This window comes from Camelina sativa, chromosome 13 (genome assembly GCF_000633955.1).
Source record: "Camelina sativa cultivar DH55 chromosome 13, Cs, whole genome shotgun sequence".
NCBI classification, from domain to species: Eukaryota; Viridiplantae; Streptophyta; class Magnoliopsida; order Brassicales; family Brassicaceae; genus Camelina; species Camelina sativa.
Window position 1 is genome coordinate 2375184 of NC_025697.1, and position 27528 is coordinate 2402711.

Consider the following 27528-nt stretch of genomic DNA (forward strand, 5'->3'; position numbering starts at 1 on the left):
TGTGAACAAAAAAAAAGGTAAGCCCATCCCAACTTTTATTTCTTAATTAAAATTTCGGAACATACACTAAGCTTTTTAGTCTTAGTCTTAGCCAAATTGGCCAAGAAAGGTATATTTTCATTATACTTTCCAGAATAAGAGATTGTGTGTTCAGATTTTTTTTTGAAAAACAATGTATGGTCTTCGTGTACATAAATATGGATATCAAATCTGACCAAAAACAAATAGTATGTGTTAGTATGAGATTGTATCTGTTTACATTTAATGATTTTAAAAAACATGTGATACAATTTTAAATTTTACAAAAAACAAAAAAATAACCAACGATTGTTAGGAAACGGATAACAATTAAAAAAATTAAGACATTCCAAAATTTGTGAGTCATCATCTGATATTCTCAATAACAACAAAACTAAAAGAATATTAATGAGAAAAACCTTAGTGACTGAGTTTTTACATATCTTCTCTTTTATATTTATAGTACATCTTTATCGTATATGTATATGCATGTATTTCATATGCCTGACTATTCGTTATTGGGCATTGTCCATCAAAACGATTTTTAATATCCTGAATTGTGATAGTTAATTCAGAAAACATACACCAAAGTCGAATCCAGTACACCTACAACTAAAACCTGTTTTAAGGTGATGATACTTCACAAGAAGATGATGACGAATGGTTTGATTTTACAAAGAAGAAAGGTAGGTATGATTTAAAGTGATATAGTATAGTATAGAGAGAGAGAGAGAAGATTTCATTTAAAACCCTGTGGATCGTGATTCCATCAGATGAGACCTTGGCGCTGGAGATCAGAGTAAGTCTTCTTGTTGTAAATGTTACCTTCACGATCTTCATACTCCTCCTCGAGTTCTGGCCTCCATTTGTTCACTCCTTGCCTCTCCTGTATCCTCTTCCACAATTCTTTCGCTTCCTGAAACATACCAAATCAACAAATCACAGATCATTATAAAATGACCAAACTATTAGGTTAAGCAGCTACTACAAAGTCTTTAACAGTATAATATTACCTCAATTGAAGTGATCTCATTGAAGTTCTTTGTGTTAGGGATTCCTAGGCAACGCATTCCGTGCTGGTGTCTCCATTCTTTAAAATGTCTCTCAAAAGCCCTTCTTCCCCAGTAACTATAGTCCCCACATATGTCGCATTTAAACTCCTGCAAGTGAACAAGAAAATTTAATATGAATCCTTAAATGGTTTTCCATCCTATCCTTTAAGAATAATAATGGGTCTAATATAGTAATAACTAACTACATACCTGGCCCAGGCCATGAAGTTTGTAGAGCCAGTATGGTATAGGCTTCCCATCCCAACCCATTGGCAGCTTCAGCGGATTGTAAATATCACCGTCCTCGTCATCACTTTCTGACTCGGCATTAGCTTCCTCCCCTTCTCGTTCTCCCTCCATTTCTTCATATGTCAAGGACTGTTTCTTTACAATGTTTTGTTTTGTCCTTTCGATTGTCTATAAAAGTTCAAAGAAAAATTAAAAGCACAGCTACATATCTGGGGAGGGAAACAGATCTATATATTAACTTCAATAAACAAACCTCATCGAGTAATTGGCAGAGTTTCTTCACTTTGACCTCTGTTAGTGCAATCTTTTTAGCATTTTCTGACTGCTGCGTTGATTTGACATCTCCGTTTTGTTTCCCATTGTGTAGAGATTTGGCAAAATGCTTCTTATCCAGCTTTTCCAAAGGCGTATGCTGTACAGAAGTTGAAATAGTTAAGACAACCTCAAGGGTCAAGGCAATAAGATAAGTTTGAAACAGTCCCCACAGACATGAGATATGCCAACAAAAACCTTAGTTTCATACTAGAGGAAGACCTGAACTGAACTACCAAACTAGCTTTCATAACAGCTAATGTTCCTTCCAAACCCAGCATAAACAACACGGACACTACAAATTAGTAGAACATCCCACTCTCATAAGACAAACTGAAAACACATGATTATAAGCAAGTGTAAGTACCTTTGTCAGGAAAAGTCTCTCGGCACGCTGCTGCGGTGTACCACCAACCTTCAGTCCTAATGCCCCCAATGCCTGTATAACATAACAGAAAATATAAGTAGAGAGATAATGCTTCAAGATGCATAGAAACATGAAGCATGTCATTACCTCCTTTAGCTTTTCAGGACCCACATCTACCAGTTCCTCGACTGTAGTGTAGTAATCCAGATCTATGACAGTATGCTGAGATGGCATAAGCTCATTCTCCTGGCTATGGTTCTCCCAGCCTTCTACTTTCCCATTGGAATATTGCTCTTCGAAATCAGTTTCAACCTGCAACAAACCAACACATTAGTTGTACCAGGTCAAACTATATACATAGCATTGACGAAACTAGAACTACCAGAATGCCACACTATAATTAGGTTCAACACTGTCCGAGGATATAAAAGTCTCTACAGTTGGCGTAAACAATGCACTTCTGAATTTTCAATACAACCATTATCTTGTAATGGAAATTTACTTTCCAAAACATGTATAATTATTCAGGTTGACAGAGCTATGAAAAATTGAAAATCCAAAAGGTTCCAAGTTGAATACAATAAAACAATAAGTAAAGGAAGGAGCTCAAACCCTAGAAAGTATCCGGTCAAGATCTTGCAATGGCTCGGTTCGCTGGAAAAAGTCGACCAAGTACTCTAGCAGTGCTTCCATATACTTCCTGTATTGCCTAAAATGACAGATAGCAAGACGAAAAGGAAAGCCATTCAGCTGCAGGTAGAAACAAAGAAAGTAGCATTCTAAGTAAAAGAAAACTCAATGAAATGTTTACCTCGATAGCTTTAGCTTATGCGGTATTTTCTCTGGTTTAGAAAAAACATCAAGGTAAGCAGAATATTCAACCCTTTCCCCAAATTTAGAGTTGATGTACTGGTTATACATATCATGTAAGTCCAAGTACCGACCAACACCTTCCTGTGCAACAGACAAAAAAGATTTAACAATTGAAGAAAATCGATATACCATGAAGCCAGCAATGTAGAAAAAGGGGCGAATACAATTGTCAAACAATATGAAACTCCATACGCAACAATAAAAGCCAAGCAGAAACTTACCTCTCCACTGAACGCAATAACTGGTTCCTCCTTCAGGAGTGCTTCATAATCTTCATTAGCATCAACAAGACGTCCAGAAAGATGCCTTTTATGATATTCACGTATCTGCAAGTTTCATAAAATAAGTTAAATTTAGTTGCAATTCTGATAATTTCATCAGTGGTACGAACAAATCAAAGAATTCAGACAATGAAAAACACCAAATTAGTGAATCTTATACAGGGCCTGCACTCTACTTAGATACAAAAAACAGTATCTTCACGAATATTTTACCGCTTAATACTAATCTGCAAAAAGCAACCCCTTATAAAGCTATCCAAATTGCTGATGGAACAGAACTAATACATTTTCACTGAGATTTTGTACATGATCCTTAATTCTTCATCACCAGTGGTTCAAGACAATCAATGAACAGATAAACAAATTATAAACAGCTAAATCGCTTATCCTCAATCTTTAAAAAAACATTTGTCTGGTAAAGTTAGCTGCTCAATCTTATAAGAAACAACTACCCAGAGAACCATAGGCAAGTAGTTTTGAGGAAAAAAAGACATGCAAAAGGGTAGAAAACAAACCTCTTTCAAACGATCGTAAAATGCACTAAACGCAGCCTGGCCACCACCAAGCGCTGCTATCTCATCTTCCCTTGCCCCATCCTTATCTTCATAGGTTTCAACCTTATACAACCAACAAGAATCAAAGTTAGCATAAATCCAACGCATCTACTGATGAGAATTATCAAACACAATTAACTCAAACTTGTGCAAATAATACTGAAGAGCGCTTAGCTCAAAACTTAGAATCCCAAATAAATAAACCTAAAAAGCTTAAGCAATCAAGAAAAGAGGAACACTCAACAACCTGTTGTTTAAACAAAAATCAGCAACCCAAGTTTTCTCTGCATTTTGAATTCAGAAGAGAATAGACATAAAAATAACAAATACGCAAGGAGAAGAAGAATGAAATTGAGGAGAGGAAGAAGAAAGAAAACGTACAAGTTTATTAGTGGTGAGCATGATAGATTCAATCATGTGACGAACACGATGTCCCTGGACCAATCTGTCCTTGCTGGACGGTGGCTCAGTCTGTAGATCTTGCACAACTAATCGCTCCAACCTTTCAACCTCTTCATGACTGGAGCGAGTTTGCTCGAGGAGAGTCGAAGACATCTTCTCTGTTTCCTCGGATTCGAGACCTCTCTTCTTCGCCGGACTCTAAACCCTAAATCTAATCTCTCTTCTTATTTTCTCAATCTGAGTCTCTCCTCGACTCGCCGGTGAACCAATTCTAATAAAATCGGGTGGTTTTATGTGTTTTGGGATTTCCTTTTTTTCTAAAAGACGGTTTGTGTTCCGGTTCCGGTTTCGGTTCCGGTTCACTTAGCTTATTGTATTTTTTTTTTTTTTTTTTTTTTTTNAAAGTAAGAATTATTGAAACATGAAATTGTAACCATTTTTGTAATTTATTTTTTTCTGTCTTTGATTGCAGTGTTTTTAACCTTTTTATTGAGTAGTTGAAAAAACCTTGTACAGTATGTTGTTTGTAAATAAAGGAGACTCCAACATAGAGTTGTAAAAAAAAAAAAAAAAAAGAGACTCCAACATAGAGAGGTGTTTTGGTTTTGGTTAATTGTCTCAAATCGAGCTTAATCACAAAAAAACATATCCATTTTTCACACTCTTCCAATTGAAATTCATGATCTCCCCTTGTATATAAGAAATAAGAGCTCCAGCTAGCTACTAAGCAATTTCGAAGGTTTATTTTACCTTCTTTAATCAGATTTAGCAAAAGAGCAACACACTAGGTAAAAGATGACACATAATGGAACCACAATGGGTTTTAAAAGCTCGTTTTCATAAATGGAACCACAATAGGATTGATTTTATAGGAATTGATTCATAAAACTACATAATGAAGATCTTTTGTTGGTGTATAACTTGATTATTAGCCGATGTTTATTACTTATTAATGTTCAAATTTTCTTCACTTCTCGCCCTCGTCACTTCTTGTCGTAAGTTCAATGAGTTATACTGTAGATGAATGGTGTCGTCCGATCCAAACCTGATCTAGCCCTGGGAAAATTAACTGAACCGATTTGTCTGAACCGAACCGAACCGAGATTTGGACAAATCGGTTCGTTAGTGTTTTTCTGTTCGGTTCTATCGGCATGATTTCTGTAGAGAGTTCGGGTATGTCTTCGGGTCGGTTCGGTCGGGTAAACCGAACGGATAACCGATAACCGAAAATTGTGGGTTATGGTATAAACGTTTTTTTAACCCTAGTCTCATAATTTTTCGACAGCCGACACAACATATAGATATATGACGACAACATATAGACAACATTTCTTCTTCTTCTTCACTCTCTACATTTTTTCTCCAAATTTCATTTCATCTTCTTCTTTTCCCCTTTGATTCTCTCTCAGTAAACTCCAAATCGTGGGTCGAAGTTTCTTAGTTCGTTCCTTGTTTAAAGTCAGAACTCAGAATTCAAAAGTGTAAGTTCTTACTCCAAATCTTTTCTATCGGGTTTATTAGGACTTTTACTTATGTTTCTCCCTTTCTCTGTTGAAATTGATATGAGATGATGGTTAAATTAGGAATTTCCATGCTGTTGAAATTAATTTAGGATTCCAATTTATTTGAGATTTCGATTTGGTTTAGGACAATTACGTTTGATTTTTGATAAAACTAGAACTATGTACCGATTTCTGTTTGATTTTGTTACAACAGTCTCACATTTGTTCAAGTCTACATTGTAGGAAGACAGCAACCACCAACATTTTTGCAATGTACCTGCAAGAAAAAGATTGTATGAAGAAGATGTTTGCTTGTGATAAGAAGAGAGTATCTCTCACTACAGATATATGGACAGCTCCTACTACTTCATGGAGTTACATGGTGGTGACAGCCCACTGGATTGATACAAACTGGGTGTTGCAGAAGCGGATCATAAGCTTCAAACCTGTCACAGACCATAAGGGAGAAACCATTGCTGCACAGCTTATTCAGTGTATAGAGGATTGGGGAATTGGAAGCGTTTTTACAGTGACCATTGACAATGCCAAGGGTAATGATAAAGCATTAAGGTTGATGATAGATGGTTTGAGGCTGAAGGGACCTCAGACATTAGTTAGAGATGGTGCATATCTACACATGCGATGTTGTGCTCACATTCTTAACTTGATTGTGAGAGATGGTCTAGCTTCAGTGAATGAGAGTGTAGTTGCTATTAGGAACGCAGTTAAGTATGTGAGATCATCGACCCAAAGGCTGGAATCATTTCAATCACGGGTTATGTTTGGGAAGGTAACAAGAGGGAGTGTTACATTGGATTGTATTACAAGGTGGAATTCGACTTCCCTTATGCTGACATCTGCCTTGAAGTTCAGAGATGCATTTGAAAAGTTGTTGGCAGAAGACAAACTGTACAATGATTACTTCATGGAGATAGAAGATGAGGGAGAGAAGGGAGAGAAGGGAGAGAAAAGGATTGGGCCTCCAACTTCTGTTAGCTAGGATGAAATTCACAGGTTGGTGAAGTTTCTGAAATTGTTTTTCAATTGCACTTTGTCATTTTCAGCATCTAAGACAGTGACCTCTTCACTTTGCTACAATGAGATAGTCATCATCGAGCAACATCTCATTTCATTAAGCTACCATAATGATCCGCTCCAACAGAAACAAGCAATGGCCATGAGGGCTAAGTTTGAAAAGTATTGGGATGGACTTATCAACATGAATCTATTAGTGATCATTGCAAGTGTCTTTGATCCAAGGAATAAGATGCAATTCACATTTGTTTGCTTCGACAAGCTCTACGGTAAAGACAGTGAGGAGAGTAAGCATCTAAGTTCCTCAATTAAGATTGTCATGAAGAATTTGTATGAAGAGTATGTCTCTAAGCAAAGCACCTCTTCTCAAGGTGGATCCAAGAGTGATATGGGGGTTCTGAACAAGCAAATGATGTGCTTTTTGATTTGTCAGATGATGATGGGTATGATAGAGATGTTCTATATTCAGAGATGGACAATGAAACTGCAAATGAGGAAGCTACTAGCGAGTTGGACATATACTTGATGGAGAAACGTGTGCCACGTTTGAGAAATGCTTTGGGAATGGATTATGATGTGCTGTCATGGTGGAGGCGTAATAGTGTGAAGTTTCCTATATTGGCTGAGCTTGTTAGGGATGTGCTTGCCATTCAAGTGTCTTCAGTTGCTTCTGAGTCAGCATTCAGTACAAGTGGGAGAATTTTAGACCCTTACAAAAGTTGTCTAACACCCAATATGATCGAAGCTTTGCTCTGTTTACAACAGTGGTTAAGAAAAACTATGTATGCTGAAAAGGTTGCTAACTTAGCTCAAATGGTTGAAGAATTGGAGTTCCATGACTCACTAGGTAATCATTTACGGTTTTGAATCTGTTTTTACATTATCTCATTCAATTCAAGTGGCTTTAAGACTTAACAGATTCAAACTTATGAATATTTGTTTCTTTGTGTAGTTTCTCCTTCTTTGGACCAACCTCCAGCTGCTGTGTGAATTGCAGGTGGGGTTAGAGACTCAATATAGAACTGTATGTACACTTGTGCTTCTATAAATCTTTTAATTTATAATCAAATTCTTTGCTTCAGTGGTAATTCAATAATTCTTGTCTCTTTGTATAATTTTGTTGCAGCGATCACACAATTCTCACTGGCTAGAAAACTTTATGATTTGAACATATTGCCTCTTTTTGAACTTGAAGTTTTTACTTGTTTGAACATAAACTTTTTATAATGTGGTATGAACTACTGAACTATTGAGTATGAACTTATTTGTGGTTAAGACCAGCTCATGTATGGAAATTTTGCATGATTTTTGCTAATTTATGTTGTTCATCATTTGTAATACAGTTCAATTTGGAAGCAACAATCAATGACAGAAATAACCGAACCAAACCGAATATTAATTCGGTTATTTTCGGAACAATTAGAAAATTCAGTAAAAACCCAATAAAAACCAACCCGAACCGATCCGACCTACCCGAATTCGCAGGGCTAGGTGTATCCATCAAATTATTGGTAGTAGTAGCCAATAAACTCTAATCGAAGGGGCTAAATCTTTAAACCGGCTAATTGTAGCTTTAGGAAATCTGGTTCAACTCTAATACTCACAAACAATAATACCACTAGTTGATATAATTTGAAGCAGAAACCGATTTATAAAAAAACCCAGCAAAACCAAAAACATAAAACAAAACTTAACACGGTTAAATCAAAAGGTGGAATCAGAATATCAATAAGCAAAAATTGGTTCATAGTTATCAAAACATAAAAGTTATGATTCACGGTTGAGTTATAAGTTCCTCATATTCCACCATTCCAACCCAAAAAAACGACAAAAATCTTAAACAAAAGTGGCGAGTCAGAAATATGATAATGCCTCAAACAAGTTTGAGTTCATAATAAGGAAATTACCCCTCATTCACACATCTAATTGATTCATCATTCTCGCCTCTCTTAATTACAAATCAACACAAACAAAACAAATCAATTCACTAAAAAACAATGTATCCTAGCCGATGTGTATAAAGCACGAGATACTAAAGAGACACGAATTAAAAAAATCCGAGAATCCCCAAACGCTGTAACGATCTCTAACAGATAAAAAACAGAGATAACTCTTTATTATATCTGAAGAGTCAGCGAGAGAGAGCCTCGTGCTATATATAAAATCAACAAGGACAATGGCGGATTAGCTATTAGGAGAACCCTAATAAAACCAACCCTAAATTTAAAATTCGATTTAGCGCAGCTATGACTCGACACGCTTCCATTGTGAATTTTGTGGAAGGCGATCTTAAGGGCCGCGCTATAGGTTGAAAAACAAAAACATATGATAAAATATGAAGCACACAATTGAAAGAAACAAACCCTAATTTAAGAATTGGAATAAGTAAAGATGAAGAAGATGCAATCCTTATATAGTGGGAGACTTGTTTTATTCTATAACCCTAATCGAACGAGTCTAATTCACCTCTATTGACTTTAGGCCCATTATGTTTTTAGGCCTTATAGCTTACGACGTAATAAATATTTAAAGGCCCAAATTTTCTTTGTTTCCTAAGCTTGTTTACCTGTTTTTCTTGTGGAAGAAGGAATATGTATGTACCTCCTGTGACGCGGTTAAATCCAAAAAGAACATTTTAAAAATGGAAATTGAACAAAACGAATTTGACGAGATATGGAAAACGAAAATATTACAGAAACAAAAGATCGAAAAAATCTGTCACGAATCTTAATTATATGGAAAATAGATAAGATAATAAACTGATCTCAGCTATAGTATCTCGCTTGTCTTGTGCCATTGTTACCGTAATCCAAATAATTTCCAATAAAGACATGCGTTATATCCATTCTATAAAAGATTTAGTTTCCTAAACTATAGAAAACAAAGATCTTCCACCCTCTTCGTCGCCTTCGTCTTTATAATAATATATCCACCCCGTTTCATTCATCACCCACCAACACAAAAACCCTTTGAATACAAGGTAAAAGATGAGTGACCTCCAAGAAAGAAATAATAGAACGGATCTTGATGGGCCGACGCCGCTGAGAAAGATGATCGCGGTCACTTCTATCGCCGCCGGTATACAGTTCGGTTGGGCTCTTCAGTTGTCTCTCCTCACTCCGTACGTGCAACTTCTTGGGGTTCCACATAAATGGTCATCTCTTATTTGGCTATGTGGTCCTGTGTCCGGCCTTCTTGTTCAGCCAAAGTCGGTTATTACAGTGACCGTTGTCAGTCAAGATTCGGTCGTCGTCGTCCTTTCATCGCCACCGGCGCTTTGCTTGTCGCCGTTGCTGTTTTCCTAATCGGATACGCGGCTGATATCGTCCACAGAATGGGAGACAAACTCGACGACCATGTAAAGTCAAAAGCCGTCGTTATATTCGCACTCGGTTTCTGGATCCTTGACGTGGCTAACAACACTCTCCAAGGACCTTGTCGAGCTTTCCTCGGCGATTTAGCAGCTGGAGACGCTAGGAAAACGCAAATAGCAAACGCGTTTTTCTCTTTCTTCATGGCCGTTGGAAACGTTTTGGGATACGCGGCCGGATCTTACACTCACCTCCACAAGATCTTTCCTTTCACAGTGACTAAAGCATGTGACATCTATTGCGCAAATCTAAAGAGTTGTTTCTTCCTTTCCATTACCCTCCTCGTCGTCGTCACCATCATATCTCTTTGGTACGTCGAAGACAAACAATGGTCGCCAAAGCCAGACTCCGAAGAAGACAGGAAAACTCCCTTCTTCGGCGAGATCTTTGGAGCCTTCAAGGTGATGAAACGTCCAATGTGGATGCTACTAATCGTCACGTCTTTGAACTGGATCGCGTGGTTCCCTTTCCTTTTATTCGATACCGACTGGATGGGTCGTGAAGTTTACGGTGGAAGATCAGAAGGAGATGACAAGATGAAGAAACTTTACAACAAAGGAGTCCACGTTGGTGCATTGGGATTGATGCTTAACTCAGTCGTTCTTGGAGTCGTGTCCCTTGGTATTGAAAGTATTAGTAAGAAAATTGGAGCTAAAAGGCTTTGGGGAGGTGTGAATATCATCCTCGCCGTGTGTTTGGCAATGACGGTTTTTTTTACTAAAAAGGCCGAGGAGCACAGGGGAAACTTCGGTGCAATGGCCCTTCCCACTGAGGGCATCAAAGCTGGAGCATTGACTCTCTTTGCAGTTCTTGGAATTCCTCTAGCCGTAAGTCCACAACTTTTCTTTTATCCAATTTATGTTACACTGCCATTGTTGTCCATTACTTTTGCTAACATTATTAATCACCTTTTTTGTATTATTATAGATTACTTTTAGTATTCCGTTCGCACTGGCTTCCATCATCTCAAGTAGCAGCGGTGCCGGACAAGGTATTTATACACTCTTTTTTTATATCTTTAAACAAAAAATAAACATTCAGAATAAAATAAAACATATAAACTAGGGATGATCGATGTCTATCGTATGGTTATCTTACTAACTTGATTATCATCTTACTATAACCATTAGTATAAGAAAAAATATTCATTTTGTAACATGGATATTAATAAGGATATTTTAATTTTAATGTCATCTTCACAGGACTCTCTCTTGGAGTTTTAAATATGTCAATCGTGATACCACAAATGATTGTATCATTTGGTGCTGGTCCTGTTGATGCATTATTTGGAGGTGGAAACTTACCAGGATTTGTAGTCGGAGCAATTGCAGCGGCTATTAGTAGTGTTGTAGCATTTACCGTTTTACCTTAAGTTTTTTTCTTCTTTTATTTTTTATATATATATGCACATGTCTAATATAAATGTGACATGTGACATTATAATTCAGTGGATTATGATATTTATAAAGTTCTGATTTTAAAAAGATTTGTATTCTTTTTTTTTTGTTTTGTTTAACTTCTAAATATGTTTGATATTGATTATTGAACGAAAGATATTAATGTTGTTTCAATTTTTTTTTTTTTTCTATTGACAACTATTTTTGAAATTTAAAATATTTAAATCTTTTAATTTAAAAGGAAAATAGAAATTGATTGTAGAGATATTAAATCTAGTTATCGAGATTTCAAATAAGCCTATTAAAATCCCCACGAGTAAAGCCCAACATGGTCCTCTAAGTTAAATAGGATTATTATAAGTTTCGATGGGTATCGCAAATGTTTTAAATTGATCAAAATTACCACAAATTTAGAAAAGAATCAGGAAAACCCTAAATTAGTTTAGAAAATATTCTGAAATCTTTATAATTATCATAAAAACCCTCAACTATGAATAAGTTTGAAATGTATTCAAACTATTTCGAAATTATCAACCCAACCCAAATGATCATTTCAAATTTGAACAAATTGATTTAAAAAAAAAAACAAATCAAAGAAGGACAAGGCTGGAGGCTTACCGGGAGAGGCTCGGTGAAGAAGGACGGCGGAACGACCACGACGCCACCCGCCTCCTCTATTTTCAAGGATGTAAAAACGAAGAGAGAGAAATGAGATGTGAGTTATATAATAAACTAGCGTTTTTTTCTTTCTTCTGAGTCAGTGTTAATATTTATATTGCTACATGATATATGTATGTTTTAGAATTTTGAATTTTATCATAGAGCTCATATCTATAAAACAATTGTTATGTTGTATTTTCAAACTATAATGATAGAAAATATAATGTAAAATGTTATAAAAATAGCTAAATTTTTTAAGTTTTCAATTTCTATACATTCACTATTTTGATTTTGATATTTTTATAGAATATTTGCAATTTATTATCAATAATGTTTTCTAAATATTACAAATTTAACTATAAATTGATAACATCCAAAAGTCTAATCTTATTTTGTTAAAATTGTCTCAATTCATAATTTTTTAAATTTAAACAATTAAAATATATATTAAATTAATTACACTATAAAATAATAATTATTAATTTATAGATAAATTAATATCAATATAAATTAATAAATGTCATGGCCAACATTATTAATTTATAGAGGTTTTACTATATATGTGGAAAGTTTTTGTAAAAATAGTATATGTGATGAGTTAGTGACAAAATAAAACAATAGTTTGAATTATGTAGTTTAGTGACTAAACCATTTGAAATATTTGAATTATATAGTTTAGTGACTAAACCATTTAAAATGATAAATAAATAAAAAAAACTCTGTTCGAACTTCCAATAACACTAAAATAGTCTGACAAAATTGTTCAAATTTCCCATAGCATTTCAACTTTTTAAATAACCAAAAAAAATAAATATAATTAATTACAAAACCAACACACCCAACAAAATATATTATATATGAATATTAGTATATTACTGTACAAAATGATCACACTAGTAACACAAAATTCTTTATTGCAAATCTACAAATTCACAACTTATTATAAATCAATCTACCAATACGGAAATATCCCTCAAAAAATTACTAATGCATGAAAATATGAAATTTAGCTGAAGAAGGTTTTTAGATTATTTATAAAATCTTTATAACTCATATATTAACCAAGGCTAATTTATCAGTCCCCTTTTCTTTTCCGGTTCAAGTTGGTTTTTGGTTTATTCCGATTTCAATTTCGGTCTGGTCTAGTCAGTTGGATTTTGTCTCGGTCTTCTTCACTGAAGTTCGAATCTCCGAATCCTCGTCACTCAAACTGTAATGCGACGAACACCGCCACCGGAACTGGCCGTCACCGGTTTGTCGGAGGATCTACAAGGAAGTGTTTGCGGCGCAGTGAAACGAGCAGTTGTGATCGGAAACGGCTGCGCCGGCGCGGAGAATCAGTGCATCGGCCTTATTCGATCCTTAGGCCTCTTCGATCGTCACCTCTATTATGTAAGCTCCGTTCAAAACACTAATTTTTTTCTATAGGTGAATCGAAGTGTCTCTATCCAAATTTCTAATGCTTTCCTAATTTGTTTTTCTCTCTGTCGTTCAGAGTGTCGCTAGACCAAGAGGTGGAATCCTTCAATGGCTTCCGATCTCGATCTGCAATAGAATTCATCGTTTCATCAGCAGTATCTGTGCCGGATTCTCCATTAACCCTACTGGTAAGACTTAAATTTTTATTGAATGCTACTATGAACATATATAGTTTTCAAGTTGTTCTTATCATTCAACTTGAGTGAAACTAAGACCTAATAAGAGATTGTTGGCAGTAACTTGTTTCCTGAAATTTGCTGTAGGAATCACGGATATGTTTGATGTAGCTGATGCAAAGCAGATTGCTTCCATGGCTCGTAATACGTTTGACAAGTATTGATTTGTTCTAAATGAAAACATGTTTATAGATGTGATCTTGAATCAGCACTGTGATTGAATATTTATGATCACAAATTTGGCCTTATGATAGGAATGGACCGTTGTTAGTGGTGGCATGTGGTAGTGATACTATATCTGTTGCAAGCTCCATAAGACGACTAGCTACGGAAAATGTCTTTGTTGTCCAGGTTAAGTTTCTATGGCATTTTTGTTTTGTTGTGTATGATGGTTTTAGCAGATCTTTCCATCTGACTGACATCTGCAAATGCCAAATCTTGGCTTCATAATATTCATTGTTTTCTCGTTTTTTTTGTGTGTGGTTGGGTTACCAGAGTTGGTTGTTCGTTGTTTTACCAGGTGCAACATCCAAGGTCACGTCTCGAGAGATTTGATCTTGTGATCACACCTCGTCATGATTATTATTCTTTAACACCTGAAGGAAAGAGGCAGATTCCTTTCTTTCTCCGGCCATGGGTAACTCCACATGAGCCTCCAGGTAGAAATGTGGTATGTGTCTTTTCTAATGTTCATCAAAAGGAATTTGATGGCAAGGAATTGTCATTTAGTTGCTGGTAACAAGCTTGAATTCTGAAATTCAGTTTCTCACTACCGGAGCTCTTCATAACGTCGACGCTTCTACACTGAGAAAGGCTACTTTGGAATGGAAGGACGAGTTTGCTTCACTGTCAAAACCTTTGGTTGTAGTTAATATTGGAGGACCTACAAGTAAACATGTTGTGCATCTTCATATTTTATATAGTCTATTGAGCTGTATTTATAACTGTGATTAAACTTTCTACGCTTTTTTGTTAATTTTCTGTAGGGAACTGTTTGTATGCTGTTGAGCTTTCTAAGAAATTGTGTGGCATGCTTCAGAGTATCCTATGGAGCTGTGGAAGCCTAAGAATATCCTTCTCAAGAAGAACACCAAAGAAAGTAAGTAACAGGAAAACTGAGCTCTACAGGTTCTACAGGTGTGGACCCGATGGCCATCATATTTACTCATATTTCTACAGGTTGCAGATATTATAACAGGAGAACTGAGCTCTAACTCTAAGGTCTACATTTGGGATGGAAAAGGTGAAACGGATTTTGTTAATCCCAACTTGTCCGTGGCAAATTTTGATACTTTCTCGTCTTCCATTTCTCAGACCCTAATCCGCATTTGGGACATCTTGCATTAGCCGATACTTTTATCATAACTGCTGACTCTATAAGTATGTTGAGCGAGGCATGTAGTACCGGGTATGTTCAAGACAACAACAACGACCTTTTCCTTTTTATTGTTCAGTCTTTGAATGATATTGAAATCTCATTCTCGACACAGGAAACCCGTTTATGTTGTGGGTGCTGAACAGTGTACATGGAAATTTTCTGACTTCCAGAATACTCTCCGTGAAAGAGGAGCTGTTCGACCTTTAACCGGAAAAGAAGATGTAATTCTAATAACTCTATTCCAGTCTTTCGATTTTTCTACATGATAGCTATACTCCGTGATACCCTTCTCTTTTTTATTTAGTGAATCCTGACATTAGCTTCTATGGATTTTATATGACAAGATGCGTGAGAGGTGGAGCTACTCTCCTCTTAACGATAATGCAGAAGCTGCGAGGCGCGTGATTAAAGATCTGGCTGAGCGTGGCTGGAAAATTGAGAATTGAGACATGACCCTTCTTTCCCTCCACAAGTTTTCCAGAGTAACTGTCTTTTTCCTGTAGACTACAGTTATTATTTTCGGACTGGGAATTAGAGCTAGTTTTTAATAATTTCATCATCCGTGGAAGCTTAGTGCTCTAGTCGAACTCAAAGTCATACACTTAGAGTTTGAACTACTAGCGATTGAATTTTGTTAGTTCTTTGGTTTTTCCCATTTGGATATATTTGATCTATTGATTAGTTGGAATAAAGTTTTCGAACTTTTTTATTGGGTATGATAATAATGAAAAGTCTTTGATACCCGAGGAGATGAGTGCAACACCAACTGATAAGAGTCTTGACTTAGGCATATATGATCTGCTGATCCAATTATTTTTATTATTTTAATTACTTGTTGACTTGTATAATTTTGTTGCCAACTCCACATCTTAGGGATAAGCAAAACAACAACTACTCTCTCTCTACTCCACTGATAGTTTGATACTATTAACAAAGTCCACCACCGAAACCTAAACCCTATAAAAACCCAACCCCGAATTCCATCACTTACACAAAAGCAAGAGCATCCAGTATCATTCCCTCCCAAAACAAATCCTTGAAGAAGACTTTTCAAAAGTCAAAAAGAGAAAAAATGAAGAGTGACTCGATAGCCGTTGATGTCCCTGCAGAGTCGAGCTCAGCCATCAAAGGCAAAGCACCTCTCCTCGGTTTAGCCAGAGACCACACTGCCTCAGGAAGTTACAAGAGAGGTCTCTCCATTTTCGATTTCCTTCTCCGGTTAGCTGCCATTGTAGCTGCCTTAGCTGCTGCTGCCACAATGGGGACTAGTGATGAGACTCTACCTTTCTTCACTCAGTTTTTACAGTTTGAAGCTAGCTACGATGATCTTCCAACTTTTCAGTAAGATACATACTGTTTTCTTCTTATTTCATCTTGTGAACCCTTGTTTACTGAGTAATCTAACTTCCAGTTCTCTCTCTGTTCAGATTCTTTGTGATTGCCATTGCAATAGTCGCAGCTTACCTTGTCCTATCTCTCCCCTTGTCAGTCGTCACGATTGTTCGCCCTATAGCCGTCGCTCCAAGGCTCCTTTTGCTTGTTCTTGACACTGTACTCATCTTCCCCAATTCTTCAAATTGTTGACGCAATATTTATATATCAATAACTCTCTGTTTTCTTGCTGATGTGTACAGGCTGCTCTGGCTCTGGACACAGCAGCTGCTTCCGCAGCAGCGGCCATAGTGTATTTGGCACACAATGGGAATACAAACACAAACTGGCTTCCAATCTGCCAACAGTTTGGAGATTTCTGTCAGAAAACGAGTGGAGCTGTCGTCTCTGCCTTTGCCTCTGTCACTTTTTTAGCCATCCTTGTCGTTATCTCCGGCGTCTCTCTCAAACGACCCTAGCTCGACAATAGAGATTCTTCGAGCGAAAGAAGAAACATCGTGCGAAGGATTTAACTAGCATTTGTGTGAAATGTTTATATGGAAGAACTTTTTATATTTAGTATTTGTGTGAGATCTTGGTGACTCTATAATGTGTTTTGTATTCATCTTTGGAAGGATTGAAAATTGCTGGAAGTTAATTGTCACTTTTTTATTTTCTACATACAATAAAATAGTGAATGTGCAGAGTTGTGCACGCAATAGAGTTATCAACAACAACAACCTTCTTCAAGTTATTCACACACAAACTAATTAAATCAACGAAACAAAAATAAATGAAACAAACCCTTTTATTTGTCCAATATGGACCGGGCCAGGCCCAGATTTCCCGATCCACAACGTGCTTTATTCGTGAAAACTCCAACAGTCCTCTCGCGACATCAGTTCAATGGCGGCTCTCGCAAGGATCGGTGGCCGGTACCTGAAATCCGCTGGCTTAATTAACTCCTCCGCCTCGTGTTTCTTCACTCAACGCCGTGGAGTCGCTTCGAAGCTCTTTGTCGGAGGTAACTCTTATATTTCTGTTCCGGTTCGATTAATCCAAAATCAAATTGATTTTTGTAGGTTAAGTAACCATTCCTTCTAAAAAGTGTCTAATGATGTTCTAAGTCTTAAAAGTCTCTCTCTATGTTGTTCAGTAACCAATATCTCCTCATGAATAGTGAATTATGGTTCTTCAAAGCCATGTTTAATTAACGCTATGTCTACTAGTTCTTCATGTGAACTGTGATATGCTTTTTGTGCTCACAATTTGGTTTTGAGCCTCGCTAGTTTGTAGCAAATCGAGTATTAGACATGATGTATTCTATTTTTCTGAAGATTTTGAAATGGCTCTTTCTTGGTGAGTGATTGTGAAATGACAATCTCCAATAACGTTTTTTAACTCTGAACTATATATACAACCCTGTTTCCAGGTTTATCGTTTTACACTACTGAACAAGGATTATCTGAGGAATTTTCAAAATATGGCCAAGTTGTTGAAGGTAATATATATACTTAAACACAATATGCTTTCATATACTTTTATCCGCTTTTTCTATCTGAGAGTTTTTGCTTCTGTCTCAGCTCAAATAGTTATGGATAGAGTCTCTGATAGATCAAAAGGTTTCGGTTTTGTGACATTTGCTTCGAACGATGAAGCTCAGAAAGCTCTGATGGAGTTGAACGGACAGGTAATATAACAATGGTGTATCTCTTAATGTTTTTCACTTGTTAAAAGTTAAAAACTATTTCATCTTGGTAACAAAAAAAAAGAGTTTTTTTTTTTACTTTCACAGCAATTACACGGCCGTGTGATATTTGTGGACTACGCAAAGCCTAAACAAAGTCTTGGTGGTGGTGGTGGCTTTCCAATAGCTAGAGGACCGCCTGACGAGCCCACTGGCGGACCTACGTTCACATGAGCGGGTCAGATGACCCTCATAAAATATAAAAAATCAAAAATGTTACCATGTATTCGTTTGTTGATTTTGGTAGAGTTGGTTGACAATTACGTAACTGACCCCGACAATCTGAGTTTAAATCTATCTTGAATCAATGGTATATTTCTTTTTCCTGTTTTGTTTAGGCAACCCACCACTTTTCTTATTATTTTTTCATATATTTTTGTTATTGTTTTAGAAAAAAAAAATTTGTAGACTTTTTTATATGTGTATTTTCAGTTACTTCACAATGTTACTATATAGTTTACATCAAAATTATTTTTTTTACTTTATAGTATGACCCAATTGAGAAATCTAAAAATGATTAACAAAAAATTCTAGGAGAGTTTTGTTGACCAAATCTTGAAATGACAAATGCACATCTGGCTCGAGCAAACCATTTAGTTTCAGCAAGGCTTCAAACTGTCTAATAAGCGCAAAAGCCAAACAAAGCATATTCCTTTCATGCAAGATAATAGGGGCTAAATTAAGCAAATTCCGTCGCATCAACTTCCAGTTGTCTATGTAAACTATCAAGTCTTCATATGAAAAAACAAGTTCAAAAGTAAAATAAAAATTAATTTTACTATAATTGTTAATTTTTGGAGGTTGATGAAAATGAATGGTTTGCTCTAGCCGGATGATGATCATGTTCAAGATTTGGTCAACAAGACTTTTATACTTGCTCTTGCTTCTTTGTTATGATCATATCTGAATCCATTTCAGTCAATAGAGATAACAGCGTGGGATTAAAAATTATGATTACCGGAAAATAGACGTTTTAGTAAAGAAGGTCCAATGATAATCTTTACGGTGAGAAGGTACAGACACGTGGCATGAAATAATAAATGGATTATATAAATTGGAAATAGAGAAGACCGTTCGTTTGAGTGAATTGTGGCAGCTCCACGTCTACCGGATAAAGATCCTCCTCCTGCCACGTCATCATCTCCTTCTCCCTCCCCTCTCCCCCTCAGCCTTGAGAGAGCATCATCTGCGATTTTTTCCGTTTTTTTTTTTCTTTGTTCGTCTTCTCTCTTCTTCTTTCTGTTCTCAAACCAAAATTAGTAGAATAGATAATACCCAAGCTGATTTTGTGTGTAAGCTTTCATGGTAGATGGCAGTTAAGCTACATCGGCCGGGTCTTGTATCCTCAAGGTAAACCAATCAGCTCACATTTTGTCTCTGGAATCTTCGATTTTATTTTCCGCCCTAGCTGATTTTTCAAGTTTAGTAGTTGTGGACGAGTCTTAGTGGTAGAGATTGATTAGGTCGCTTCTTGGTTCAAAACTTCAAAGTCGAGGAATATAAATTTTTTTATGTTTGAGCTGAGCTTTCCAATACACTCTTTTGATTTATTTGTAATTTTTTTTTTTTGTGCTTTATGTAGCTCTTCAAACCCTTGTCTATCTCGGATGTCCATTGGAACCTTTATATCCTGCAGAAGAGTGATACAATTTGATTGTTTGTACCGTGGAAATCCAAGGACCGGATTGTTTGTGACCTATGATGTTCTTGAAAGTAAGAAGTTCATTCTTCACAGGAGATTGTTTGGGAACAAGAAGATGAGTTGGTATAAATCACGGAGGCCGTTTCTCCTTGCATCTGCTGAAGACGGTGTGGCTGTTAATGGGAACTCACAGTCAAGACCCAGCGATGATGTTGAGGAGATGAGGGCCAAGCTGAGTGGATCGTTGAAAGATGAATACACCTGTGGTGAACTCATTCAGTCTTTACATGATGCTGCCAGAACTTTTGAGCTGGCACTTAAAGATAAGATTTCCTCTTCCAGGTTACCTTGGTTTTCAGCTGCCTGGCTCGGAGTCGATAAAAATGCTTGGGTTAAGACGTTCTCTTATCAGGTCTCTACCATTTTTAGTTTCCCATCATGATTAGCAAACTTTGTTTGCAATCAGGGCCAGAACAAAAATGTTCTCTTTCCATTGTGCGTTTGACTTACTCTTAAGTATTTTGTGTCTTAATTTTAGCGATATTAGCTAAGTTCATCTTCTGTTTGTCATTCTCAGGCGTCCGTGTATTGCTTACTACAAGCTGCAAACGAGGTTTCATCTAGAGGAAACAATAGAGACGATGATCTTAATGTCTTTGTGCAAAGGAGGTACTGCACAACTTACTTAAGTCTAGGAACTATGGCATGCAGCGTTACTGGATTTTCAACATTTTGTTGTGTTCTTAATCTAGTAGAATTTTTTGGTTCTTGTCTTGGAAAGAGAATGCAACAAAGTGAGAATTACTGCCCACAGTCTTCCTTACACTAACGTTGAGAGTTTTCTAAAACTCACCTGCTGTCTAATTATAATCCTATTTCGCTGCTTCATAGTTCTTAATTTAAATAATCTCATTATGCAGTTTATCACGCCAAGCTGCTCCTCTTGATAGTATGATGCGGGATAAACTATCATCTAGTCATCCTGAAGCCAATGAGTGGTTTTGGTCTGAGCAAGTTCCTTCGGTGGTGACATCTTTTGTGAATTGCTTTGAGGGGGACCAACGATTTGTTTCTGCTACTTCTGTGTATGTCATTTCTTTTGACTCTCTTCTTTTTTGTACGTTCTGTAAAACACTCGTTTCCTGTGAGGTTTTTAGAAAGTGACGATCCTCTATGGTTTGTTTCAGCTATGTCAAAGGCAAGTCCTCCTCAGCTGCAAGCAGTGAGATTGAGGTGTCACTTCTCATGCTTGTGCTGAATTGCATCGCAGCAGTCACAAAACTTGGCCCGACAAAACTTTCGTGCCCGCCCTTCTTTTCTATGATTCCAGATACTACAGGGAGATTGATGGACAAATTTGTTGACTTTGTTCCACTCCCTCGGGCCTATCATTCAATGAAAAGCCTCGGTCTACGCAGAGAGTTTCTTGTTCATTTTGGACCTCGGGCAGCGGCATGCAGAGTAAAAAGTGACTGCTGTACAGATGAGGTTGTTTTCTGGGTCGATCTTATACAAAATCAACTGCTGAGGGCTATCGATCGGGAGAAAATATGGTCAAGGTTAACAACGTCTGAAAGTATCGAGGTAATGAATAGAATGCAGAAAATTATATCTGAGCAGCTTTTAGATTCTCTGCAGTATGGATGTGAGCTTGTTTTAGTTTTTGAGAAGATTTAAGAATTATGTGCAAGGATTCATTTGGGACAGCAATTCCATGTTGGATTTATTGGAATATCATTCGCTGTACCTTTTCTTATAAGTACAGCCTAGAATATAAGAACATAGCTGAAACAGTTTGCAAACTTAAGTGCACTATCTATTATCTAGGATATTCATAGAAGTGGCACTTATCGAAACAGAAATCTGATTTCTTTTTTCTCTAATTTTGTACTCATAGAATGTTGATTGTTGAATATGGTTGTACAGCTGCTTTTAAATATCTTACGAGTTTATCCGGTCCTGTTGGTAATGCCCTTGCAGGTCTTGGAAAGAGATTTAGCTATTTTTGGATTCTTCATTGCCTTAGGCAGGAGCACCCAGTCTTTTTTAGCTGCAAATGGTTTTAATTCGCTGGAGAATCCTGTGGAAGACCTTGTCAGGTGACTCATTGATTTTCTTCTGTTTGCTTGCCATACTCTTTTGATACACCCTATCACTTAAACTCGCTATCTTCTTTATTCAGGCACTTCATTGGAGGAAGTCTCCTACAATATCCTCAGCTTTCAGCCATCAGTTCTTATCAGTTGTATGTAGAGGTAGGCATAAGTCATACCATTACTTGTGACAGTTTCTTTTAACCATTTTGAAATCTTATCGTGGAACTTTATAGCGTAGGTTGTCTGTGAAGAACTAGATTGGATTCCCTTCTATCCAACCAGAAAGGACTCCCAGCTAGCCGAACAATCACATGGGCATAAAAGCAGACCACAAGGGCCACCTAACTATGATGCTCTTCCCCAGATATTGAATGTTTGCTCTTATTGGCTACAGAGCTTTATAAAGTACAGCAAATGGCCTGAGAATCCTTCTAATGTCAAGGCAGCAAAATTCTTATCCAAGGGGTATCTAATAACATGTTTATATTGTTAATTGGATAAAACAGAGTAGTTAGTGATTAGATTGATTTTCATTCTCAATTTTTTAGGCACAACAAGTTAATCCAGTGCAAGGAAGAACTGGGAATATCAAGGTAGGATAATGCAGAGTGGTAAATTGTGTAGGAAGAAGCTTCATGTATCCATCCGCAGAATAGCCTACATATCCATCTCTGTGCACTTTACATTTTTGCATCCTTTGTTGTAGAGCATAGCATACCTTTTTAATTAACATCAAGTAATTTAGCTGTGTGCGATTGGTTAATGTGATCCAGTTTGGCGGTAACAGAAGCGGGTTTTATTGACATGAGTGCATCGCCAACTGATAGAGAGTCAAACTCATTTGATAAGGTTTGTATTCTATGAATTAGTCGTGAAAACCACCACTTCACTTTCTGGACACTGTTTAAATCCAGTTTTTGGGCTAAGAATTCCGTTGACTATCAGGCTCTAGAGAGTGTAGATGAAGCTCTGGTGAGACTGGAGAGATTGCTACAGAAGTTGCATGCATCAAGTTCATCTTCTGGAAAAGAACAAATAAAAGCCGCATGCTCTGACCTAGAAAAAATAAGGAAGCTTAAGAAAGAGGCTGAATTTTTAGAGGCGTCTTTCAGAGCCAAAGCAGCTTCCCTGCAAGAGGTTTTCAGTTGTTATTACAATTTTTTTTTTTGATACTGGTATTTTAGTGCTGACGCTTTAGTTTGGTACTGTCCACAGCACACCATCCTCAATGGGTGTTTATAATATGAGAATCAATGAATTGCAGAATGCATTTGGTTTTCTTAAACGTCTATGGAAGACTAAAATCTCATATGGTTCATACAGGATGGTGGTGATAGTGAATCTGAGGAGTACTCGGAGGAACAAAGGCAATACCCAAAAGGAAAAGACTCAAAAAATTCAAAAAATTCTGTAAATCAAGTCACAAGGTATATTGCTTGTTCTGTTAGTTAATAATTCCTTCGGTGTTTTTGAGGTATAAACGTAGGTTCCTCTTTGTTTTCCTCTGGCTGTGGAATTTTATTTATTGTTTTGTGCATTAATAGGGATCGTGGATTCTGGGGGTTCTTTGTGCGCAATCCAAGAAATAAGCCTAGCCCCGAGTCATCGGTATGCTTCATTTTATCATATGTTTTATAAGCATGTCTTAGAGTATTAGGGATATTCATAATTGGTTTCACTAAGTGAAGAGATGCTATCTTTAAGTCAACCATTTTCAATTTGTAGTATGGTGAGAGGTTTCAATATTTTTTACAATATGCAGGCAGATGAATATTTTGAGAAATCCAAAGAAAATGTAAATAGTGTGGATTCTAAACCCAATGAGATCTATCGGTTCGAACTTCTACGGAGTGAACTGATAGAGCTGGAGAAGCGTGTCCAAGGAAGTACAGATGAGTCGGTAAACGAAGAGGTTAGTAATTATTCGAACATAGTGGAGTAGTAGTCAGACGCTGCTGCAAGATGTTTGATTCGTTTTTACACATATAGTAAATGTTTTTTTTTTTTTTTGACGGTCACACATATAGTAAATGTTTTAAAATGTCAGTTTCAGTATTTACTCGATTTTTTAACATGTAATAACTTATAAACGGAGGTTGTCCATGGTTTTGTGAGATCTAAATTCTAAACTGATCTTCTCTTTAAAACGGTGGTTTTTTCACTCCTTTTCCCCTAGTCATATTGCTATCAAGTTCATGGACAAATTAGTGCAATGATTTTTGTGCTCTGTTCTTTCTTTCATGGGTTTAGTTTTCATTTTTCAACATGGTAGCAGACGATCAACTCTTAACACATTGTTATTTGCGTTTATGTCTCAGTTGAAATATTGTTATCTCTGCTATGGTTCACGAGTACAAGCTCTCATCTCTATGTTCTGCAGGGAAGAACCTCTGAAGATCCTCGTAGTAGTATGAAAGGTGTGCAATTGGTACAGAGCTCAAAGAAAGAAAACGTCCTTGAGAAAACTCTTGACCAACTTAAAGAAACCAGTACGGTATGAATGTCATTCGAAGCCTCATGCTATATCTATCTTCGTTTTCCTTGAGCAAAGTAGCATTTTCTGATCAGCCTTGTTGCTTCACTATTTTCCTACTTCATGACTTAGTTACTAACAGCGCACTTTACTCGGATATTCTGACAGGACGTATGGCAAGGTACTCAGCTTCTTGCGTTTGATTCAGCTGCTGCTATGGAACTCCTTAGGAGGTCTGTGGTAGGAGATGAATTAACAGAGAAAGAAAAGAAAGCCCTACGCAGAACCATGACTGACTTAGCATCAGTTGTTCCCATTGGTGTTCTTATGCTTCTTCCTGTGAGTAAAAACTAACCTTATCGAATTTTCCCAATATCATATTTCCATTCCCATTGGTTATTTTGAAAATACGCCTTAATAACCAATGGTTAACGATGGCTCTCACTACAACTTTATATTGATCTATATTGATGGTTGCTTCTGGTGCAAAATTCCGTAATACCAGTCAATTACATTTACCACTAACATTTTACAATATGTCTGAGTCTATGAACTAATCTAATGTTTATGCTTATGTCTCACAGGTCACAGCAGTTGGTCACGCGGCTATGCTTGCAGCAATACAGAGATATGTGCCAGGCTTGGTAATGCTTTTTGTGTATCTGCTTCTGTACATTTCTTCCATGTCTTCGATAAAGTTGATAAAAGATATGTTTTTGTTCAGATACCTTCGACCTACGGAGCTGAAAGGTTGAACCTGTTGAGACAGCTTGAGAAGGTCAAGCAAATGCAAACAAATGAAACAGAGCCTGAAGAAGGCATCGATGAAACAGAATCATGATTAGATAAAGAAACAGAAAAAAACCACTTTATACCTCAAAAGTTCACTTTGTTCTATAGTTCATTGACAAGAGTTGTGCATAGAGAATCTCATTCCATGTGTCAGGCACACCGGGTAGGCACCAGTGGCTACAGTCTTGAGGAGCATCAACAGGAGTGCCTTTCTCTCGATACCGAGAAGGATGACCATCTTTCCTGAACTCTGTCAGATATGTGATGTTCAGAAATTTAACCTTACTATGTCGATATCTCATTTCTTCAATTACTTTATAGATATATTCATTGTGACTCGCATCAGGTTCCATCCTTCTTTTATCAGTCTCAGGCTCCATCTCTGCATCACATAGACCACCCAAATTCCATGTCCCATTTCTGCAACCACCAAGGAATTTTTACGTTTAAACACCATTATATAACAACTTGTGTCGTCTTATGTTATATCCTGACCTATAGTGCACGGGAGAGTAGCTTCTGAAGAAGACATGACTCTTGTGTGGATCAAGTCTCTTTAAGACCCATGACTTCCATGTCTTCAAAGACTTCCCAAATGCCTCCATTACTCCCATTGTCTTATTCACTTTCCTTCCCTCCTCAAAATAGCATCCTCTGCACAAAAAACAAACGCAGTTAAGGAGGAGAAATGTCGAACTCTGATCGTATAAGCAGCGGGATTTCTCATACGTCAAACACAGTTTTCTCTTCGTTCCACCAGTGCCCTGTGTTGAAGACCAGAACATCTGACCCGACCCATCTTTTTGATTGCCAGTTGAATTCGTCTACTCTCACTGTGGTTTTGATCTCTTTCGGTGATTTATCCGGTGGCCGACCTATCACGACAAGAAACGGTGTTCTGTGATACTCAACAGTGAGGTTTTGCTGAGGGAATCGCATCGAGAGGAAGCCCTTGTGTTTGGTTATGGGGTTCCCATTTTCTTCGTAGATTTCAGATTTATTAGGTATTGCTTGTGAGAGCATGCACATTAGAGACTCCCACTGGTTTCGTCCGATGGAATCTCCGACGAACACTATCCTCCCATTCCTACTCCTCTCCAGAAAGTCACTTGCGTTAAATCTGATCATTCAAAAAAACAGTTATCATTTAGTTAGTCACAGATACTAAAACAAGGTTTCAAGTCTTTTGTGATGAAATTTTTGACCCTACTACAAGAAACCAAAAAAAAAAAAAAAATTGCGAACTTGGTGAGGTATATATACGAGACGAAAGCTTTCTTTTGTTAAAAGAAAGTGAATCAAACCCTAATCTCTAGTCTTTAGTTAAGTTGCAACTCGAACGCGTTTTAATTTGCAATGGAATCAATATAACTTAAGGTCTAAGCAAGAAATACATATTCGAGTTTATAAGAAAAAAGTAGACTATATAATGACGACGTGACGCAATGTATTACCGTGGAAGATCGCAGCCGTGTGGTTGCCATCGCCACTGGAGGTAACCAGAATCTTTTCTTCCATTCTTGCGCCAACGAAAACCAGAATCAAGAAAGCGACACTCTTCTCCATACAGTAGTCCATTAACAGATGATGACGATGTTGTTCGACGAACCCATCTTCCATTAGAGTAATCGCACTCCTTTGTCGGTGTCGACGACGAAAACGACGACAACCAACCGAAACGAAGAAAGGGCAAGACGTCGACGATGAAGCTCGAGAATATGAGGAGAGTCAGTAGAAAGAAGAGGCTGACGTAGAGATGTTTCTTGATCTTGAAGAGGTACGGGAATGAGCAGAGAGAGAAGACTTGATGATGATCCATGTTGTGTGTGATCTCTTCTTTCTCTCTTTGAACAAGTCTTTTTCTTTTTTTCTGTAAACGAGAGAGACGTCAAACTAAGGCCTATGACTATACATATATTCGTTTTTTTAGTGCTTCTTAAATTATATAAAACAAATCAAATTGGGAAACGACTAAAGCCAAAAGAATTACTAAATTAATTAGTATGTAATTTATGTACATCGATATCATGGTGGAAGCTTCCTTGACCCCACGTTCGACTTCACATCTTCCAGATTATGATTAACGACGACGCCACGTCTAACTAATGTTCACAAAATATTATTATTACCATCAGATAAATCATACATGGTAATGTTTTCTTAAAAAATAGGTTTTCTACGTTGACAAGAAATAAAGACTTTCCACAATACACCAACAACAAAGAGAGAAGCAGAAAAAGAACAAAAAAAAAAAAACAAATTACGTTTTCTTACGCTAAATTTATATTTAAATTCATAAAT

General features: G+C 36.9%; 6 protein-coding genes and 1 pseudogene across 8 annotated transcripts; 5 read left to right on the forward strand and 2 right to left on the reverse strand.

Moving 5' to 3' along the window:
• LOC104734621 (splicing factor SF3a60 homolog) lies at positions 544-4387 on the reverse strand. Its single transcript, XM_010454231.2, has 11 exons — positions 4088-4387; positions 3668-3769; positions 3093-3197; positions 2810-2952; positions 2611-2707; positions 2146-2310; positions 1999-2070; positions 1573-1731; positions 1281-1487; positions 1032-1178; positions 544-934 (listed from the first exon to the last, which is right to left on the reverse strand). Exons 1-11 carry the CDS (start codon positions 4259-4261, stop codon positions 788-790), a joined length of 1518 nt encoding a protein of 505 aa, XP_010452533.1. The 5' UTR covers positions 4262-4387; the 3' UTR covers positions 544-787.
• On the forward strand, positions 9633-11388 carry LOC104737858 (annotated as a pseudogene).
• On the forward strand, positions 13235-15815 carry LOC104734624 (mitochondrial fission protein ELM1-like). 2 transcript variants are annotated; one of them, XM_010454234.2, is made up of 11 exons: positions 13239-13465; positions 13569-13680; positions 13816-13885; positions 13983-14079; positions 14249-14398; positions 14491-14617; positions 14715-14827; positions 14908-14971; positions 15043-15136; positions 15219-15327; positions 15451-15815. In XM_010454234.2, exons 1-11 carry the CDS (start codon positions 13289-13291, stop codon positions 15550-15552), a joined length of 1215 nt encoding a protein of 404 aa, XP_010452536.1. In that variant the 5' UTR covers positions 13239-13288; the 3' UTR covers positions 15553-15815. The 2 variants fall into 2 exon arrangements, with proteins under 2 accessions (XP_019090242.1, XP_010452536.1); XM_019234697.1 differs by lacking the exons at positions 15043-15136; positions 15451-15815 and having other exon boundaries at positions 13235-13465; positions 15219-15313.
• LOC104734623 (casparian strip membrane protein 4-like) lies at positions 16140-17141 on the forward strand. The gene is made up of 3 exons (XM_010454233.1): positions 16140-16447; positions 16534-16657; positions 16741-17141. The coding sequence occupies exons 1-3, from the start codon at positions 16179-16181 to the stop codon at positions 16954-16956; spliced, it is 609 nt and encodes a 202-aa protein (XP_010452535.1). The 5' UTR covers positions 16140-16178; the 3' UTR covers positions 16957-17141.
• Positions 17350-18551, forward strand: LOC104734622 (glycine-rich RNA-binding protein 5, mitochondrial-like). The gene is made up of 4 exons (XM_010454232.2): positions 17350-17501; positions 17910-17978; positions 18061-18167; positions 18273-18551. The coding sequence occupies exons 1-4, from the start codon at positions 17384-17386 to the stop codon at positions 18396-18398; spliced, it is 420 nt and encodes a 139-aa protein (XP_010452534.1). The 5' UTR covers positions 17350-17383; the 3' UTR covers positions 18399-18551.
• LOC104734627 lies at positions 19313-25553 on the forward strand. Of its 2 annotated transcripts, XM_010454236.2 has the most exons (18): positions 19313-19574; positions 19807-20278; positions 20444-20535; positions 20787-20951; positions 21054-21450; positions 21847-21965; positions 22049-22121; positions 22201-22427; positions 22511-22555; positions 22736-22811; positions 22908-23099; positions 23286-23389; positions 23507-23570; positions 23725-23874; positions 24343-24456; positions 24604-24774; positions 25020-25079; positions 25160-25553. In XM_010454236.2, the coding sequence occupies exons 1-18, from the start codon at positions 19534-19536 to the stop codon at positions 25274-25276; spliced, it is 2679 nt and encodes an 892-aa protein (XP_010452538.1). In that variant the 5' UTR covers positions 19313-19533; the 3' UTR covers positions 25277-25553. The 2 variants fall into 2 exon arrangements, with proteins under 2 accessions (XP_010452538.1, XP_010452539.1); XM_010454237.2 differs by lacking the exon at positions 19313-19574 and having other exon boundaries at positions 20269-20361.
• Positions 25320-27111, reverse strand: LOC104734625 (protein trichome birefringence-like 9). The gene is made up of 4 exons (XM_010454235.2): positions 26682-27111; positions 25964-26347; positions 25723-25881; positions 25320-25647 (listed from the first exon to the last, which is right to left on the reverse strand). The coding sequence occupies exons 1-4, from the start codon at positions 27044-27046 to the stop codon at positions 25320-25322; spliced, it is 1236 nt and encodes a 411-aa protein (XP_010452537.1). The 5' UTR covers positions 27047-27111.